Raw genomic sequence first — 18606 nt, 5'->3', positions numbered from 1 at the left:
CTAAGCCTGTCATGATAAATAGTATATCGACTATTGACAATGTCAATACATGACAAATGGAACAATCATTTTTCGGGGTCAATATTTATCATGGATACGTTTTCTTTGCACTAGAGGGAAAAATTGGTCATTTTTCTGTACTATGATGAGATTTGAGTGGTAGAAGTTGAAATAATGACAGGCCTACTTAGCTTGAGAATTGAGTGCTTTTATTTATATTTTGTAAGTTCTGGTCCTGTGATAAATCCTATATTCTAGCTATAACAGTTACTTCTTGGATAGTTTGACCATGCAATTCAAGTCTTGCTTAGTGTTCTACATCGAGAAGTGAATAGCAAACGACAAAGTTCAAATCTGTCAACTGGACAAATCGTTGTAGGAGTGAAGACGTTTCGCTGCTTATCCAAGCCGCTTCTTCAGTTCTGGTCAGAATGCTGGTGGTCACTGCCTTATATCTATCTGAGGGGAGGGGGCTAACCACACTGAAACTGTTAACAGCTTTTGTTTCCAGTTTCAGCTGAGACTACCCTATTCAGCCCTTAACGACCCTGCTATTGTTCTCATTGTTCTGGGTCTGAGGATGGAGTTGTAGATGGGGGAGAGATTATGTCTCAGGCCCCCATTTCTGTTTAAGGAAAGAGAATCCTTCAGTCACACTTATGAAAGTGAAGAGTTCAGAAAGTAATCTTGAAATTTCCCCAAAAATGAACAATTACATGCACTTGAAGTGAGCACAGAAGAAATAACTTGAAATTATAAATGTTTCACTGTATGACAACAAAAACATAGACTGTACAAAGAGGTGAGCTAAGGGAGTGTGATGTCACCCATAGCGTTCGACTCCAGGCATATGAAACTCATCAAGGCTAGTAGTTACAGGGGCGAATTTGGGCGGCGAGTTCCATATTTGGAATTCTAACAACGAATATTGTAGCAATGCCCGCATCGCTGGTTCAGCAGGGAGTTTGGCAAAGCTGTCAATCAAACCTGATGCTAACGCTAGCGGGAGCTATTATTAATGTTCATATCTTGATTTATGGATAAAATAGGTAATTAATATCATATCAGGAGGATCATGTAAAGTGGATTAATACGGACATTTTAAGGCCAAAATGACGAGCCTGACAGCAGTGGTTACGGAAAGAGCGAGAACAGTTTTTTTAATAGAAAGTTCATTGGAGTCGATGTAGCTGGAAGCGCACCCATGCACACTTTATATATTCAATTAGGGCCATTTTTGCAGCTACACAAAAATACCTTTAAGAACACTAATTCTTACTGTGAGATCTTTATGCAGACCTGTTCTGTAACTTGGCCTGCTGGCGTCCACTGCTTTATCCATAGAGATACATATGTTTAATGGCATACTGTGCAACATTCTGGGTAAGGCAATAAGGTAATAATCTCCATGGAGACAATGAGACTCTCCACTAGAAATGTTACATTGTGCACCTTTAAAGAAGATTAAAATCCTAAACTGAATCACAACTTCATCACTCCATTACTGTTTTTTTTTTTTTTTTTTATCATCAATGTATTAAAAATCTTAACATTATTCAACATTTAAAATCAGCCAACAAAGAACTCAATTTGGACACAAACATTACAATAAGTCTTAAGCTAAGCAATCACTACTTGGTAAACTTCTTCGACGTTACTTTGATTATATACATAGAAGCCAACTCACTGCTAAGACAACAAGAGATTGACTGTAGAGCGCTTGATAAGACTTGAGCACATTTTAATCTAAGCTGAAAATTAACCTCGTCTGAATCAATTACCCATCACATGGACTTGAGGAGAGGGACCTTTAACTTCAACAGTGGCAATTCAAAATCCTGGAGGCTTTCACATAATGTAGGACTTACGATAAGAGCTGTAAACATGCTGATGACTGAAGGGGATTAGCCCTTAATACACTGTTTAGACTGATATAATAAAAGATACTGCCACTATTAGTGCTATCGCGCTCTCGTGATCTAGATATTTGACAGAACAAGATTGTAGACCACTGAAAACAGATAATCTATAGATAAACAGATAAGATGCAAGATATTAAATAAGTGTAACTCAAATTTGGTTCGACATACTTACTGTATATTTATTTAAAATAACATCTCAGTAAAAATAATTCATTAATAAAGTTATTACATTTTCCAATAATTTCATGGTAACCCAACTGTGAAAATATATAGAATTAAGGCCTGTAAATAATATATTGCTATCATTGTATCCTTTCATTTCTGTGTTACTCAAATTAGTCACCAAAGTTTTGCTGTTCATTCATTGTAGTTACCAATACTATAGCTTCAGACAATGCTAAAGATTTGTTCCTGTATTTGCAAACTAGTTTCTGCCACAATCAAATCACTGTTGTCTCAAGATTGAGTTTCTATTCAAATGTAACATGACAACAGAAAACAAGTAATGGGAAGGTCCCTTAGCCTTTTTGCAAAAGTGCAGGCCCAAACGTACAGTGTAGCTTACAATACTTTCAAAATCTGTGACATATTGAAGAATTAAAGATGAACTACATAACTTTTCTGGTGGAAGGTAGATAGATAAGTTTATGGATTGGGCAAAGCAACAACACCGCCATGGAGAAATGCAGGTGACTAATCCTCCACCTGAAAAATTCCATATAGAAACTTTAAATTATATTCCATAATAGTAAGGGACAGAACTAGTAGGCCCATTTCAAGAGGTGTACACAAATCAAATTTCCTCTTCTCTTTCAAGGGATGATAACACTTCTCCATTACACACAAATGCAGGTCTACTCATATCATGAAAGTATTTGAAGTGGCCCATAAAAGCATTGAGCTCATTCTCCACATTCCTCTATTGTGTTTGTGTGAAGAGGAAAAGGTGGCACATGTCCCTCCCCTCTCTCCTCCTCTTCCTCCTCACTCACAGCTAACTCTCAGCTAACTGAGTTTGGCATATGTTAAAAATGTATCATAATTTCCTTGACAAACAATAAAATGCTGTGTCTTATTCTGCATAATAACTGCTAACCCTGTAGTTTAGATCTGTGCAAACATGTTCTGAAATGTGTGGTCTTTAAAATCGTTTCTCAGTTCATATTACTTTTGTCAATTCTCATGGAGCCATTTAAAATGTGAACTTTGAACAGAATTGTCCTATAAATACATGAAACCTAAATCACATGTAATTGCAATGCTTGTCAGGTAAGGAAAAAATAAATAAATAAATAAATAAAAGTAGTATTTGTAATCAGTGACATAGGAGAGTAGGAACCTTTGTTCACCTAAAGCAAGAGATAATGTCACTAGTCCAACGCATTTAAGAACTTTAAGTGATTTTGTAACTTGATGAGAAGTGTCTAGACACAAATGTGGGTCAAGTAACCAGCCTCTCTCATTACAGAGGAGTCTATTTACTGAAGCATAGAGCTTTATGGCTTAGTCATGTTCAGCTACTTTACAGTGTCCAATTGAGGTACTTAGCTGAAAAATTATTAAAATTTTATTATATTATTTTTATTTCACCAGGAAGAACTATGAAAAGAACATATTCTTATTTACCATGTTGACCTGGACGAGTATAAAGTATGATACTGTGTTTTTGTTTTGTTTATTTCAAATGTAACTTTCTAATCTACTACAAATAGGTCACAATCAAGCAAGTAAAATTACAATATGAAAATCCAGTGATATTACATCTTTACATATACAGTAAAACACAGAATAAAACACTGTAAAGCAGTAGAAGACTTTGTAACAAGAGACAAGTGTACGGTAAGTACTGTTACTGCAAAACAATATTACCCACCTGGACATGACCAACTTCATCAATGACTGTAATCCCTGAGTCGTCCAGGTATGATCCATAGCAAAAGAAAAAACACAATTCTGTCAACTGGACAAAAGTTTTAGTGAAGATATTTCACCTCTCATTCAAGCTTCTTCTGCTACTAGGGGTGAGAGAACCCATTAGGCGCCTCAACAATTATGCAAAATATGACAGTTCACAGTGTGTAGTTCAATAGATCTAGCCAACAAACTATAAACAAATAGGCGCGTTTCAGTGTAGTTAGCTCCTCCCTTCAAATAGATAAAAGGCAGTGTCCACCAGCAATTTGATCACAACTGAAGAAACAAATTAGAATTTTTCTTTTGCTACCAACTTCATCAATGACCAATTACTACTACTACAAACAGTTAATACAGTAAAAGTACTACCACATCTGCTACTACTACTAATATTAACCTACCACTGCAATGAAAAATTGACACAATAAGAGGAAGAAAACAAAAACAATACAATATTTAGTCACAGTAAATCCCTCCTAAATCTCCAGGCTAACCCATTCCTTACAACACGATGATGTGTTTACTGCCTGTAGGTCTTAGCAGAGCTGTGGGACTGCTTGTGTCAGTCAATTCAGCAGGGGGAAAATACAACGCACGGTTGTAATACAAGCTTTCTAAGTAGGACAGAGCTGATAAAATGGCTAGAAAGAGCGGAGAGATAGAAGGCAAGCTGTTTAAGTGACAATTTAAACCGTCATTGGCGTGAACTGCAAGGGATTAGAGAGGGGACTACGGTGCACAAACATGAGTAATAATCCTCCAAGATGCAACTTCAAAATAAAGTGCAAGGCGAGAGAAAATAGGTCTACAAAACTGGTTCCCAAACTGTGGCATGGGAACTATATGTATGCAGATGTATGATTCAAGTTAGTCCAAGTTAAATCCGGGTTATATGGGTGTAAATCCCGGTGTAAATCCTGGTGTAAGTCCCAGTTTTAGACCCCATTTTAGACCCAAGTCTAAAACCAAGTTTAACCCGAGTCTGAAACCAAGTTTAGCCCGAGTGTGAAACCAAATTTGGCACAAGTCTGAAACCAAGTTTGGCACAAGTCTGAAACCAAGTTTAGCCCAAGTTTATTCCAAGTTTAGCTCGAGTTTAGCTTGAGTTTAGCTTGAGTTTAGCTTGAGTTTAGCTTGAGTTTAGCTTGAGTTTAGCTTGAGTTTAGCTTGAGTTTAGCTCAATTTTAGCCCGGGTTTAGCCCTAGTTCAACCCGAGTTCAACCCGAGTTTAGCCCGGGTTTAGCCCGGGTTTAGCCCGGGTTTAGGTCTACAGTTGGGCTGATTAAGAGATCATTACAATTTAGTAAAATCTGGTTTAGTACTGGTTTTGGATTAGTCCTGTTTTTAGTCCTGGTTCAAATCTTGGGTTTAGTTCCAGCTTAAGTGCAAACAAGTTTGATTAAATTGAAGCCGAATAGACAATATGAACCAAACTCCTCCTACCCAGTCCCAATACGATCATAATTCACAAATTAATGTGGACCGCGTGTGCTCAAACAAGTCAGCGTAAAATCTGCCATAATCTTCAGCACCAACACTGTTTCAACTGCACATAAAAATAAAAATAAAATACAGACACCAAAAAAAAGACTGTTCAGTGCCCAATCCTATATGTGTATAACCAAAGTGGAACATAAAATGAAGTATGAATAGTTTTAAATGTCAAACAATAAAAGGGAAGACAAAACAGATACAATTTTAGGAAATACAATGATGGAAGCAGAAGTACAACGTCACTGGCTGAGAAAAGAGTGGTTTGAAAATAAATCATATTTCATAGAACTTAACCTTAAAGTTACAGTTTTCTGGCTGAGGGTCCACCACCTGCTTCCCTCTATAAAGATGTTATTGCTTTGAGTGGCTTGCTCCACAATATGGCATTGGGCAGATCCCCATGGAGACATTAAGCAGGTGATGCCATCAAGTTACAAGTCAGATCTATGGAAAGAGGTGCCCACCCAAAGTAAGAATGCAAGTATTTTTAGCCATCTGTGTAGACCCTCAGTCGTCCAGGTCTGATCCATAGCAAACAACGAAGTTAAATCTGTCAACTAGACAAATCTTGTAGGAGTGAAGACGTTTCGCTGCTCATCCAAGAAAGTACACAGAAGTTCACAGAAGAAAGTACACTGAAAAAACTAACAAATTTAAAAAAATATTTTGGTTAGATATTTTTTATATTCTTCTTAAATACATTTTATGAGACTTTGGGGATCACAGTCAAAGCGGTCTAGTTTAATTTACACAACTTGTCACAACTACCTCTGCATTTGGGTGGTACAGAGTGAATTTCTAGGCAAGTGTGTGATTTTTGGGAAGCGCTGACAAAGACGTAGGAGGAGAGAAGGAGGAAGTGAAGAGAAAACAACAGGAGCAGTGGGAGAGGGGGAGGCCGTGACAGAGGAGTGCACGGTGCATGTGCTTAACAAGGCGTTCATTCACATGCAACCAGGAAACCAAGCATTTATACAGTCAGAGAGCTAATCAATAGAGCAGAGAGGAGCAGCCATTCACACAGGGAGGCTGCAGGCAGACGCTCCGGGAGACTTCACTACAAAACTCATCAACCAAGTGTTGAACAAGAGAACAAGATGAAAATGTATTAGGATTACCACAGATTTTTTTCCAAATATTTTTTCCAATATGTTGTCACGAAAATTTTCAACTGGTTCATGGGCGTGTACTAGTCCATGTGGTCTAATAATTGTTTTGCTACAGCTCAAGATCATTCTAAAACTGTCAGGAAAGGTTCATTTCTGTCCCGTGAATGTGATTTTTTTGGCATTGATACTTCAAATGAGTATCATGTTTTGATACTAGTTTTAGCATCGATTAGTATCAATTTTCAATACTTTTAGCAAACCTACAAATATCTATGACACCAATACAGTGCTTTGAAGAATTTATCAAAATATGAAGGAACATATATATATTCTTTGATATATTTTCTGTTATTAAATAATGGGACCCGGGTAGGGTTACCCATGGCAAGCAGGTCAAATTAGCAGCAGTTCAGAAGCCCTTTATGACGAGTGAAAGAACAAGGTCAGGTATGTCACCAAGATTGGCGTTACCGGGGCCCCACCCTGGAGCCAGGCCAGTGGTGGGTGCTCGAGAGTGAGCATCTGGTGGCCAGGCCTTTCCCCATTCCAGCCGGGCTCAGCCCGAAGGAGCGATGTGGGGCCATACTCACGTGGACCGACCACCCGTGGGAGGATCCATAAGGGGCCGGTGCATGGATATCTGGGCAGCAGTCGAAGACGGGGGCCTCAACGACCAGATCTCTGAACATGGATACTGGCTCTGGGGACATGGAATGTCATCTCGCTGGGGGGGAAGGAGCCTGAGCTTGTGCGGGAGGTTGAGCATCTCCATTTCTCTGGCGTTGCCCGTGGGGTGCGGAGGTGAGCTGGTGTGGGCTTGCCCACTGCCCCACAGCTCAGCTGTCACCCCGGTGAACGAGAGGGTCGTGTCCCTACACCTTTGGGTCAGGGACAGGTCTCTCACTGTTGTGTCAGCCTACAGGCCAAACAGCAGTGCAAAGTACCCGGCCTTTTTGGAGTCCCTAGGAGGGGTACTAAACAGTGCATCGACCGGGGACTCCATTGTTCTCCTGGGAGACTTCAATGCCCATATACATGTGGACAAAACTGCTGCCACCCGTTGGTTAATGAAAGAAAAACTCATAATGGTCACAGAGAAATGACTTGAATCTGACCAAAGTAATAATAAATAAGAATTCTATGAAATTTAACCAATGAAAGTCAGACATTGCTTTTCAACCATGCTTCAACAGAATTATAAAAAAAAAAAACAACTCATGAAACAGGCCTGGACAAAGGTGATGACACCCTTAACTGTCAATGAGACTTCTGCACCTCTGAGCAACTATTTTGGCCCACTCTTCATGAGCAAACTGCTCCAGTTATTTCAGGTTTGAAGGGTGTCTTTTCCAGACGGCATGTTTCAGCTCCTTCCAAACAATAGGATTTAGGTCAGGGCTCATAGAATGCCACTTCAGAATAGTCCAATGTTTTCCTCTTAGTCTTGGGTGTTTTTAGCTGTGTGTTTTGGGTCATTGTCCTGTTGCAAGACCTTTGACCTGTGACTGAGACCAACCTTTCTGACACTGGCCAGCACATTTCTCTCTATTTATTTATTGGTTTATTTGACAGGGACAGTGTACATTAATAGCATTGCTGCAAATGCACCAGAATTAGCCAAAAGGCTATTTTTCATCTGTTGTCCCTTGTCATCTAGAATCACTTGATAGTCTTGAAATTTCATTGTACCCTGCACATGTTCAAGACACCCTTTGCCAGATGCAGCAAAGCAGCCCCAGAACATAACAGAGCCTCCTCCATGTTTCACAGTAGGGACAGTGTTCTTTTCTTGATATGCTTCATTTTTCCGTCTGTGAGCATAGAGCTGATGGTTCTTGGCAAAAAGTTCCATTTTTGTCTCATCTATCTATAGGACATTCATCGAGAGGCTTTGTGGCTTCTCAACATGTAGTTTGGCAAATTCCAATCTGGCCTTTTTATGATTTGTTTTCAACAATGGTGTCTTCCTTGGTCATCTCCCATTAAGTCCACTTTGGCCCAAAAAATGACAGATGGTGCGATCTAACACTGATGTTCCTTGAGCTTGAAGTTCACCTTTAATCTCTTTATGAGTTTTTCTGGGCTCTTTTGTTGCCATTTGTACTAGCCGTCTCTTTGATTTGTCATCAATTTTCCTCCTGCGGCCACGTCCATGGATCTTAAATTTCTGATTAATATGAGTAACTGTAGTCACAGCAACATCAAGCTGCTTGGAGATGGTCTTATAGCCTTTAACTTTAAGATGCTTGTCTATAATTTTCTTTCTAATCTCCTGAGACAACTCTTTCCTTTACTTCCTCTGGTCCATATTGAGTGTGGTACACACCATGTTACCAAACAGCACAGTGACTACCTGTAGCCGTATATATAGGCCCGCTGACTGTGAAATTGTAGACACCTGTGATGCTAAATAGTGGACACGCCTTGGATTAACATGTCCCTTTGGTCACATTATTTTCAGTCTTGTCTAGGGGTACCATCATTTTTGTCCAGGCCTGTTTCATGAGTTAATTTTTTTTAATAATTCTGTTGAAGCATGGTTAAAAAGCAATGTCTGACTTTCATTAGTTAAATTTCATAGAATTTTTATTTATTATTACATTTGTCAGATTCAAGTTATTTCTGTGAGCATTGTGAGTTTTTCTTTCATTAACCGAAGGGAACCAACAATTTTGTCTATGTGTGTATGTGGGTAACAACAGTGACACCTGGAGGGGCGTGATTGTCAGACCTGTTCCCGGTGTATGTTGGACTCCGGCAGGGCTGCCCTTTGTCACCGGTTCTGTTCATAATATTTATGGACAGCCAAGGGCTGGAGGGGGTCTGGTTTGGGAACCACAGGATCTCATCTCTGCTGTTTGCAGATAATCTTGTCCTGATGGCTTCATCGAGCCAGGACCTGCAGCAGGCACTGGGGCGGTTTGCAGCCGAATGTGAAGTGGCTGGGATGAGAATCCACTTCTCCAAATCCGAGGTCATGGTTCTCCACCGGAAAAAGGTGGCTTGGGCATCTGCCCAGGACCCCTCCTGGATGCCTCTCTAGGAAAGTGTTCGGAGCATGTCCCACTGGGAGGAGGCCCCGGAGAAGACCCAGGACACGCTGGAGGAACTATGTTTCTCGGCTGGCCTGGGAACACCTTGGTGTCCCACCAGAGGAGCTTGAAGACACGTCTGGGGTGAGGGAAGTCTGGGAGACCCTGCTTAGACAGCTGCCCCCGTGACCCGGTCCCGGATAAGCGGAAGAAAATGAATGGATGGATAAGACTTAGTACCAGAACAGACATTAAAGGTTTTTTTTGGGGTTTTTTTGGATGTGTAAAGACCAAATAATAAATCCCTCTCAAACTATAGACCTTGTAGAATATAGTAACACTTGAGATTAGCTGGGTGGGTTGTTTTTAGTACACCTGACTGATTGTATTGTGGAAACACGACATTGGTTCAAAAAACATTAACTAGCTACCAATTCAATCAAAGTCCCCACCACAACATGGATACCAAAAGAGTTCACAAAGTCTGTATTTTTCATTAGTGCGGGCCCAACAAGATGGTTTATACCCAGGGCCCAAATTCTGCTTCAACTCAAAATTTGTTGAAGGCAAGAGATAGTTAGCAGCGCAGATAGCAGATTGCAGTGGAGATATGTTGATTATTATGATTATATGACATTAATATTGTATTACTAAATGAATTGGGTTTTTTTTGTGAAACAACATTTATTATCCCAATCAAGCATAAATGCATAAAAATATGACAATTTAGCTGTATTACAATATTAAACATATTTTTACTCAAATCGTAAGAAGTAGATGTGTCACAAACTCAGAATTGTTAAATGACAAATCATACCATTACCATTTTATTTCCAAAAACAATTTTAAGTAGAGCTGTAAAACAGATAAGACAAAAATGTGCTGTATATGAAGCCATTTGTACCAGACATCTAGATTAGCAACATGCTCAGCCAGCAGTGTAGAGAGTTGTAAATAAGAATTCCTATTGGTTTTCAGATTTTAGAATGTTAAGATGACATTACCCCAGATGGGGGCAAGAGACAATTTTTCCTACTGATTACATTGTACTTTCCAATATTCATTTTACCCGCAGAATGTTGTGATGTCATCTGAAACCTAACAATAGGTGTACAATTCTTATAGTTAAAAGGAACTGGTCTATCCCATAAAGGGGAAGTTAAAGGTATAGAGGAAGTTTTCAAAGAGGAAGAAGAGTCAAGAGTAAATCCACTGATATGAAACATGGTAAAGACTGAGGATCCAACAACACAGCCATGTGATACAATGAGGTCAGACACAAAAAGTTGTTTAACACTTCAATGTCAGTAACTTATTCAGTCAATTCAATGCCCATAGATGCCTTGGGGCAGATTGGCATAGATCTGACTTCTATTGATCACCCAAAACCTTTCCGAGCACAACTAAGCAAACTAACGCATCATCAACAATGACACACATACTAAAGGCAGTGGCCCAAGTACAAAGCAAGGCTATTCCACAAAAAAAACACATTCATCAATCTTTAACTTCATTGTAAATTTTTGTCATAGTGGCCAGTCCCTTGAGATAAAGGGGGGAATATAATCTTGAACAGTGCTTCAGGCAAAGGTATTATGAAGTGTCTTGCCAGAAGGCTATTAGAGAGAACTGTTCAAAAGCTACAATCATTCCAATTCCCAATTTTGGTAATAACAGCCAGACCTAATGGTATAAAAGGACAGAAAATATACGATGAACAAGATAATCCAAAACAGAATGTTTGGGCTCACAAGAAGCAGACAATTGAGTTATGTGTCTTGCCAAAGTGCACAACAACCAAATAGGAAGAATGGTTTGAGATATACTGCAATCTCCATATAAATTTGGTTCATGCTGGCCCACCCTTAGGATAAAAGGAGGAATAGAAGCTTGAGTACTGCTTTATGCAAATGTCATAAGTGTTTTGCTCAACTACACAATGCCAGAAGGCTATTAGCATGAATTATCCAAGAGCTACAGCCATTCCAACTGCCAGCTGTGTAATATCACTTGATATATTACTGGTATAGGAAGAAACAAAATACCAAGATAATCCAAAACATAATATCTGAGTTTACGATATGTAGACATATGAATAGGGTGTCTTGCCAAAGGACACAACAACAGAATGGCAATATTGGTTTGAGACATACTGCTATGTTCACGTAGATTTTGTTACTGGCCAGCACTGTTCAAATATGGGAAAGATAAAACGCATGATAAACAAGTGTCCAGCGGGCTTAAGCAGTTCTATATATGGGCAGATGAAAGCTAAAGCACATTGGTAAGAGGTAGAGTCTGGTTCTTAAGTGCATCTATTGCTTCTTTTGTCTTTGTAAACAACACTATAGTGCTGCATGTCTGGCTCTGGCGCAGCTGAGGCCCTGTCTATCTGGTGTGCTCTTTGAATAATGGATCCAATATGGAGGCAGTCACTGAGTAGATTTGGTCTTCTGATGGAGGTCACGAGCCTATAGCGCCGGGAATCAACAGCTCTCAGTAAAGAAAACCACCAAAGGCACTCATTTCCATACACGCACTTACAATAGGAATAAGCCACTGTCTGTACGGTCACAATTCAAATCAGATATGCTTTTAATTTTTCATGGGGCAATTATGAAGAGTCAGACCTCTGTGGCTTTGTCTAATTTCCCCAGACTTTGAGAACTCGCATGGTCTTTTTATGATATCAAAATGCTTTAAGGGCTATGGGGAAAATTCCTCGAATGTAATAAAAGGAAAAAGATATTTTGCAATCAGTCATTTTTAGGAGGTCATCACAATGCTATTATGCAACTTGTGAGGTTTTTTAGACTTAAAGTGAAGGCTCTGGGGTCAATGAGACAAAAATGGACCATTTCTTAGGTGCTTTTGTTCATGTCTTCGAGCGTGACAAGGCAAGTTAACATCAATAATCATGACATGGGATATTGGGGGGGTAAAATCTGACTATATTCTATTCAAAATAAGAACTAAGAAGAGAGAATGTCTAACTAATTTATAAGTCATGATAGTAGCAATATATGATACACATGGATCATTATCATTTATGCAAATTTTAAATTGCAATATTGATCTAAAACTACTTGATAAAAGAAACAAGTTTGCTGACTTCCTGTTGAAAACCATCGTGGTGACCTCCACCTGTTTACGGTACGCCACCATAAATGTCATCACAACAAAGTGCCTCATGCTGTCCGCGCCTCTTACAGATTGACAGACCATGCTAGCAAACACCTGATGCCAAAATGGCTACGCAAATTCCAACGTGTATTACTGTTAATAAAATTGGAGAACGAAGCAAGTAAAAAGAAGTGGATGTGTACTGGGATTGGTAAAAGTGGGGGTTCATCGGAACAATAACTTCTTGAATGCAGGACAATAAAGATTGCTCAAAGCCACTCTAAATACAACTTTGAGTTGGTAAATAAGAATAGAAAATAATTATACCATGAATTATATCTTGAAAGCTTTTAAAGATTTTTTTGCATTTCCCCTTTAAGTGTAATGTGTTATCATTAGTTTGTCACTGGGCATATGTGTTGTGATGTCCAGTTTAGGTCTACTGGGGGCTCACCTGTTCCAGTAGTTTCTTGTATCTCTGTGTTGCTTGTTGAATGAGGTCCCTCACAGTCCATCCCTCTTTACAGGGGACCACAATCCCCGTCTGCCCAAAGCTCACTGTCACCTTCATCATGGCACACAGAACTTCATCCAAAACTCAGGTCAGCTCTGAAGAAGTCCAAGCAAAACTGGAGTATCTGAAACTTGATTAGAGGAGAAAAAAAAAAAAAAAGATCTGTTGTTTTTTATGTTTGAAAATGTATTCATTTTAACATGAGGATTTATAAGTGGGAGGGTGGCAGGAGGTAAGGTGAGACACTGCAGGTGACTGGGAAAAAAAATATCAATTTTAAAACTTTTAATGTAGTTTGCTAATACAAGGATTAAATAATATATATATATATATATATATATATATATATATATATATATATATATATATATATATATATATATATATAAAGCTTTTCATCATTTAATATAGTGTATAAATAAGGCATATTGCATATATTTTGGACATATACATTTGAAAAAAGTAACTCATTTGGTACAACAACACAACATAAGACATCATTGATAAAATGGTCAGATCCACTGAGCCACAGGTTGGCAGTGCAATTCCAGCTCCCACAGATGAATACTGTTGTTGTGTCCTCAGGCAAGACACCTCACCCCCAGCATCTGGGTACACTGGTGTGTGTGAATGTGTGCGTGAGTGGGTGAGTGATTCCTTGATATAAAGAGTTTTGAGTGCCTAGAAGGTGAAAAAGCATTATATAAAAATGTGGTCATGATTGATCAGTTTGTAAATGGGGCATATATTTTGATCTTCAATAAATTATAATATATGTAGATGTCATGTTATCATTATTAAATCAAACCGAAAGTGTGCCAAATCAACCGTGTTAATATTAATATATAGTACGTACATATTGTAAGTCAGGGGTCACCAACCCTGTGCCCGCGGGCGCCATGTGGCCCCCAAGCCCCACATGAGTCGCCAGCAGACCGACTCTAAAAATAGCACAACTCACTAATGAGCTGCAACTAAAATTTAATTTTATTCTGTTGCTATTTTTTTTTTTTATCACCCTTGCGTTTATATAGATTTAAAAATGACAATGTCTTAAACATGTGTTCATTATACGTGAAGTTTAGATAAGTTAAGGTGAACTTTGACCTACTCACTTCAAAGGACAAAACCAGTGCTCCGCTCGCGAGCGCTGTGAGGATGCGCTGAAAGCAGTTTCTTACGCCAAAACATTGTAGAAAATAATGAGATCACTTTCACAACGATTTAAGACTGTAAAAGAAACCTGCGCGTATCTCATCTGCGGAGCGACTGTGGTGACGGCAAAGCGGCACAATGTGGAGGGACACTTCACTACGTCTCACAAAACTCCACACTAACTCCCCACGGGGACGCGCACTCCCCACGGGGACGCGCACTCCCCACGGGGACGCGCACTCCCCACGGGGACGCGCACTCCCCACGGGGACGCGCACTCCCCACGGGGACGCGCACTATGGGCAGAACAAGCCCAGAGCTAAACGCAGGCTTTTTTCACGACACCGGTGAAAAAGTCACACAACGCAACCGAGATTTATTTAAAAATATGTAATCTTATTTTTCTTTAACATTACATAATTGATAACTTCATGAAACTTGGTGCAATGTATATTATTTATGTTTTGTTAAAAAGGTTTGTCAATGGATAGTGAAAATGGGACACTTTTCCTATGAGATGTAGTGATGTAAGTGTTATCTGGAAATTTAACAATTACTAAGATTAGTAAAGTTAAAGTGCTGAATACTGATATGTTTCCCTCCTTGCTCATTGTTGATAATTATTTTGAGAAATCCTTAATGTGATCAGTGTCTTACAACGTGATCAGTGTGTTCACATAGATGATTATCATTTATCATTATTAATAATATATAACTAAAGGTAAACTGAGAAAATGTGTTATTTCAGAAGAGCGTCTCAAACTGGTAGCCCTTCGTATGACTCAGTGCCCCAAGTAGCTCTCAGGTTAAAAAAGGTTGGTGACCCCTGTTGTAAGTAATCTATCAAAGAAAAAGGAAACAATAATAGAAAAAGTGTCAATAATAAAGATAACATGCGATTGCAATTTGAAGATTTTAAAATAATATGGCAACTTCTTCAACATACTTGTTATAACTACTTACTGTTGTAGATGAATGAGTTCTCATCCACTAATACCTCTGGCAGTGTGCACCGCTGATTGCTTCTATAAAGGTATGCGCCAAATAATCCAACACAGTCCAGCAATTTCATGCAAATTGTATCCAAAATAAACCCAGAAAAGTTGTCCAACATGCCACGATTTTACATGGAAATGCTGTGAATTAAACGCTTTTCATCGCACGCCATTTCTATCTATTTACATTGCCCAACGTTGTCCAACTTGGACGGTTCGTGTGTTAGCCGCGCTTGGCTAAATCCTTTTAGCTTGATACTGCTAGGTGAGCAGGTTAAGACAGGAAGGCGAAGATAAACACGATGAATTCACTGTACACGCTTGCCATTTAACTTACTGTATCCACACATGTGTCAGTAATAGTTGATCAAAGTCGCTTTTTATGTCAAAATTCTTAGCTAGCTCACGTTAGCCACCGTAGCTATACTTTGGAGGGAGGGATGCAGTGGAACGGGCATCACTTTCACAAGTTTTTTCTACACAACTTTTCCCTACTACAAGTGATCTGCACCATCCAATTTTCCCGAAACAAACACAATTCAAACTATGATCTAATATTCCAACAAGACGAGTATCTGTAACGGAACTAAATCGCTATCCAAGGAAAATAAAGTATCGGGAAAAGTTTGAGATTCCTGCAGTGCGCTGTGGTCCGCTCCTGGCCAGTTCCTGACCAGCTCCTCCGCCGCTTGTTGCTGTCACTTTCTTAAAGGGGAAGCGATCCATTTACACAGGCCTTTGTTGAACATAAATACTAGGTTGTTAGGGGGAACTTCCACAATAGCTCGGAAGGTTTGGTGACTATTAGACAATCCAGGGCTACAGTGGACCTTGAGTAGGCTTTTTATATAGCGCAAAATTACGCACGCAAATCTGAGAGCACTTTTTCAGCAGGTGCATAGATCATGGCCTAGCAAAGAAGTTGTGATGTTTGGGGTATTTAATTTCTTCTTTAATCACAACTTAGAGTTTTGTTGTACCATTGCATTGCTTTGTAGTGTGATACTGAATATACACTAAGCTGTTAGACCTCAATGCCAAATGTTAACGTTTTCTACTTAACAAATTAGGCCTAAATAAAAAGTATATATAGCCTTTATATTTTTATCTCTGGCGTTTTAGTTTTTTTGTTGTTGTTTTTTTTTTTTCTTGATTATTGAGTATTTTGGCAAGCCTGCTTTATGCTATAGAAAAACAAAAGATCAAGCACTTTATTGTAGGGCTCTATCAAACACACAAACAATGAAATCTTTGTTGTCATGGTGCCTGAGCCTGTCATAGCACATACAACTCAAGAAAATAGGCTTAACCTACTTTTATTTTACAGAAAACATTAGATTTTAAAGTGTAGTCAGTCTTCAAAGGGCAGCAGACTACTCCTCTGAGGTGGAGCTTGCCTTTGTAATTAGCCGCTCAGATTTATGCAAGTGTTTGTCTTCTAATTGATTTAGCATTAGTTTCTGGGTCACTGAATTCCAATGAATCAGTTGGTTAGGCTTACATAAGCAAGTGGCTGTAGCCCAATCCTTTTTTTTTTTGGTTGTAACCAATACAAATACAAAAAGTTTTTGCTTTTTTTTTTTTTTTTTTTAAGATCTGAACAACCAAAAAAATAATCATGGTTTGGTGTTCATAGTGTCTGCAACATTTAAAGGTGTTTGGCACACCAAGCATTTGATACACTCGTCTCATGTGTTTGGAACGCGCTGCCTTTGGTAAAAGTCTGACTACCAGTACTTGTTTATATGTTGTCAAAATATTTTTGACTCAGGGACGACTCTGACCGTACGTAAGTGTAGTTTAGTCACAGGTAAAACAATAGTCTAGTGCCTAAAATTGAAACTTAATATAATTTTGATATCTGTATCAGGGACATCCTCTCATTCTCACCTTTAACTGAAGTCACAGTCAAACATCTAGTGACATATAATATCATTTTACATAAAATGGTAACATCACTAGTTACAGTGAAGGAAAGTATTCAGACCCCCTTAAATTTTTCACTCTTTGTTATATTCTAGCCATTTGCTAAAATCCGTTGCTAAAATAATTTCATTTCATTTTTTTCCTCATTAATGTACACACAGCACCCCATGTTGACAAAGAAACATGAAATTGTTTAAATTTTTGCAGATTTGTTAAAAAAGAAAAACTGAAATATCACACGGCCATAAGTATTCAGACCCTTTGCTGTGACCCTCCTATATTTACCTTGGGTTCTGTCCATTTCTTCTGATCATCCTTGAGATGATTTAAACGGGACCCCAGAGGAAGCCAAAGTGTTGGTGGTGAGAAAGAAAGAAGAATTGGATAAATAATAATAATAATGGCTTACACTTGTAATGTGCTTTACAGGCTTGTCAAAGCCTACACTACAGTCATTATTCATTCATTTCCACACTTGATGATGGTAAGCTACTACTGTAGCCACAGCTGCCCTGGGGCAGACTGACGGAAGCGAGGCTGCCAATCTGCACCATCGACCCCTACGACAGAACTTGGTCCGAGCGAGACTCGATCCTCCGACCTTCGGGTTGGGGTACCAACACTCTAACCACTCAGCCATTGTCGCAACTGACAGCAATGGACAAAATAAAGTAGCAAATGACTCTATACATCCCTTATGAACAATATGAACAATAGGCCTACAACAAATACATCTGCACCATCAAACAGCAATGAACTGAACACACTACAGAGAATCCTCCATCACAAACAAATTGATCTAGAAACTTTTAAGTACATGGAGTTTGGCACACCCTATCTATCTGAGATTGACTCAGATAACAATTTTCTCTCCACTTTTGATACAATCTCTAATTATCTTACTCAAGAACAATATAACAATAACATAAATTCGGATGAGAAACTGGCAATAATACATTTTAATAGAAGGAGCATGTATAGTAATTTCAGTTGTATCAAAGAGTATCTGCAACAATTCACTCGCCCTTTCAATATCATCGCTATTACAGAAACCTGGTTTAACCAAGACAGAGATATACATTTTTGTCTAGATGATTATGAACTCACTCTAGAAGAAACAATGTTTAACTATCGAGATTCAGAATGATAAGAAAAATACTGTTGTAAGTTGTGTGTATCATTCACCTGGCTCAAACACTGAAGCTTTTGCTGAATGGATGAAGAAATTGTCTTCTACTGTTAATCATAAGCTATTATTTATCTGTGGTGACTTCAACATCGACTTTCTGAATCCAACCAGACAAAAAACAATAGATGATTTTTTTGATGCAGTGTAAAGTTTATCCCTCTTTCCGGCAATAACCAAACCCAGCAGAATAACGTCACACAGTGACGTTAATAACTGACAACATCTTTACTAAT

General features: G+C 38.8%; 1 protein-coding gene across 2 annotated transcripts in view; it reads right to left on the bottom strand.

The window, feature by feature from the left end:
- Positions 1 to 15979, bottom strand: part of pard3bb (par-3 family cell polarity regulator beta b) — a 497556-nt gene extending 481577 nt beyond the window's left edge. For both annotated transcript variants that reach the window (XM_033986829.2, XM_033986830.2), the window contains exons 1-2: positions 15227 to 15979; positions 13049 to 13238 (exon numbers count right to left, since the gene is read on the bottom strand). In XM_033986829.2, the coding sequence (XP_033842720.1) occupies positions 13049 to 13168 (120 nt within the window). In that variant the 5' untranslated portion in view covers positions 13169 to 13238; positions 15227 to 15979. The remainder of the gene's footprint in view (positions 1 to 13048; positions 13239 to 15226) is intronic.
- Positions 15980 to 18606: the final 2627 nt, after the last annotated feature.

This window comes from Periophthalmus magnuspinnatus, chromosome 21 (genome assembly GCF_009829125.3).
Source record: "Periophthalmus magnuspinnatus isolate fPerMag1 chromosome 21, fPerMag1.2.pri, whole genome shotgun sequence".
Classification (NCBI taxonomy): Eukaryota; Metazoa; Chordata; class Actinopteri; order Gobiiformes; family Gobiidae; genus Periophthalmus; species Periophthalmus magnuspinnatus.
Note: the sequence above shows the minus strand (reverse complement) of the source record. Positions and strands in the feature narration are given on the sequence as shown.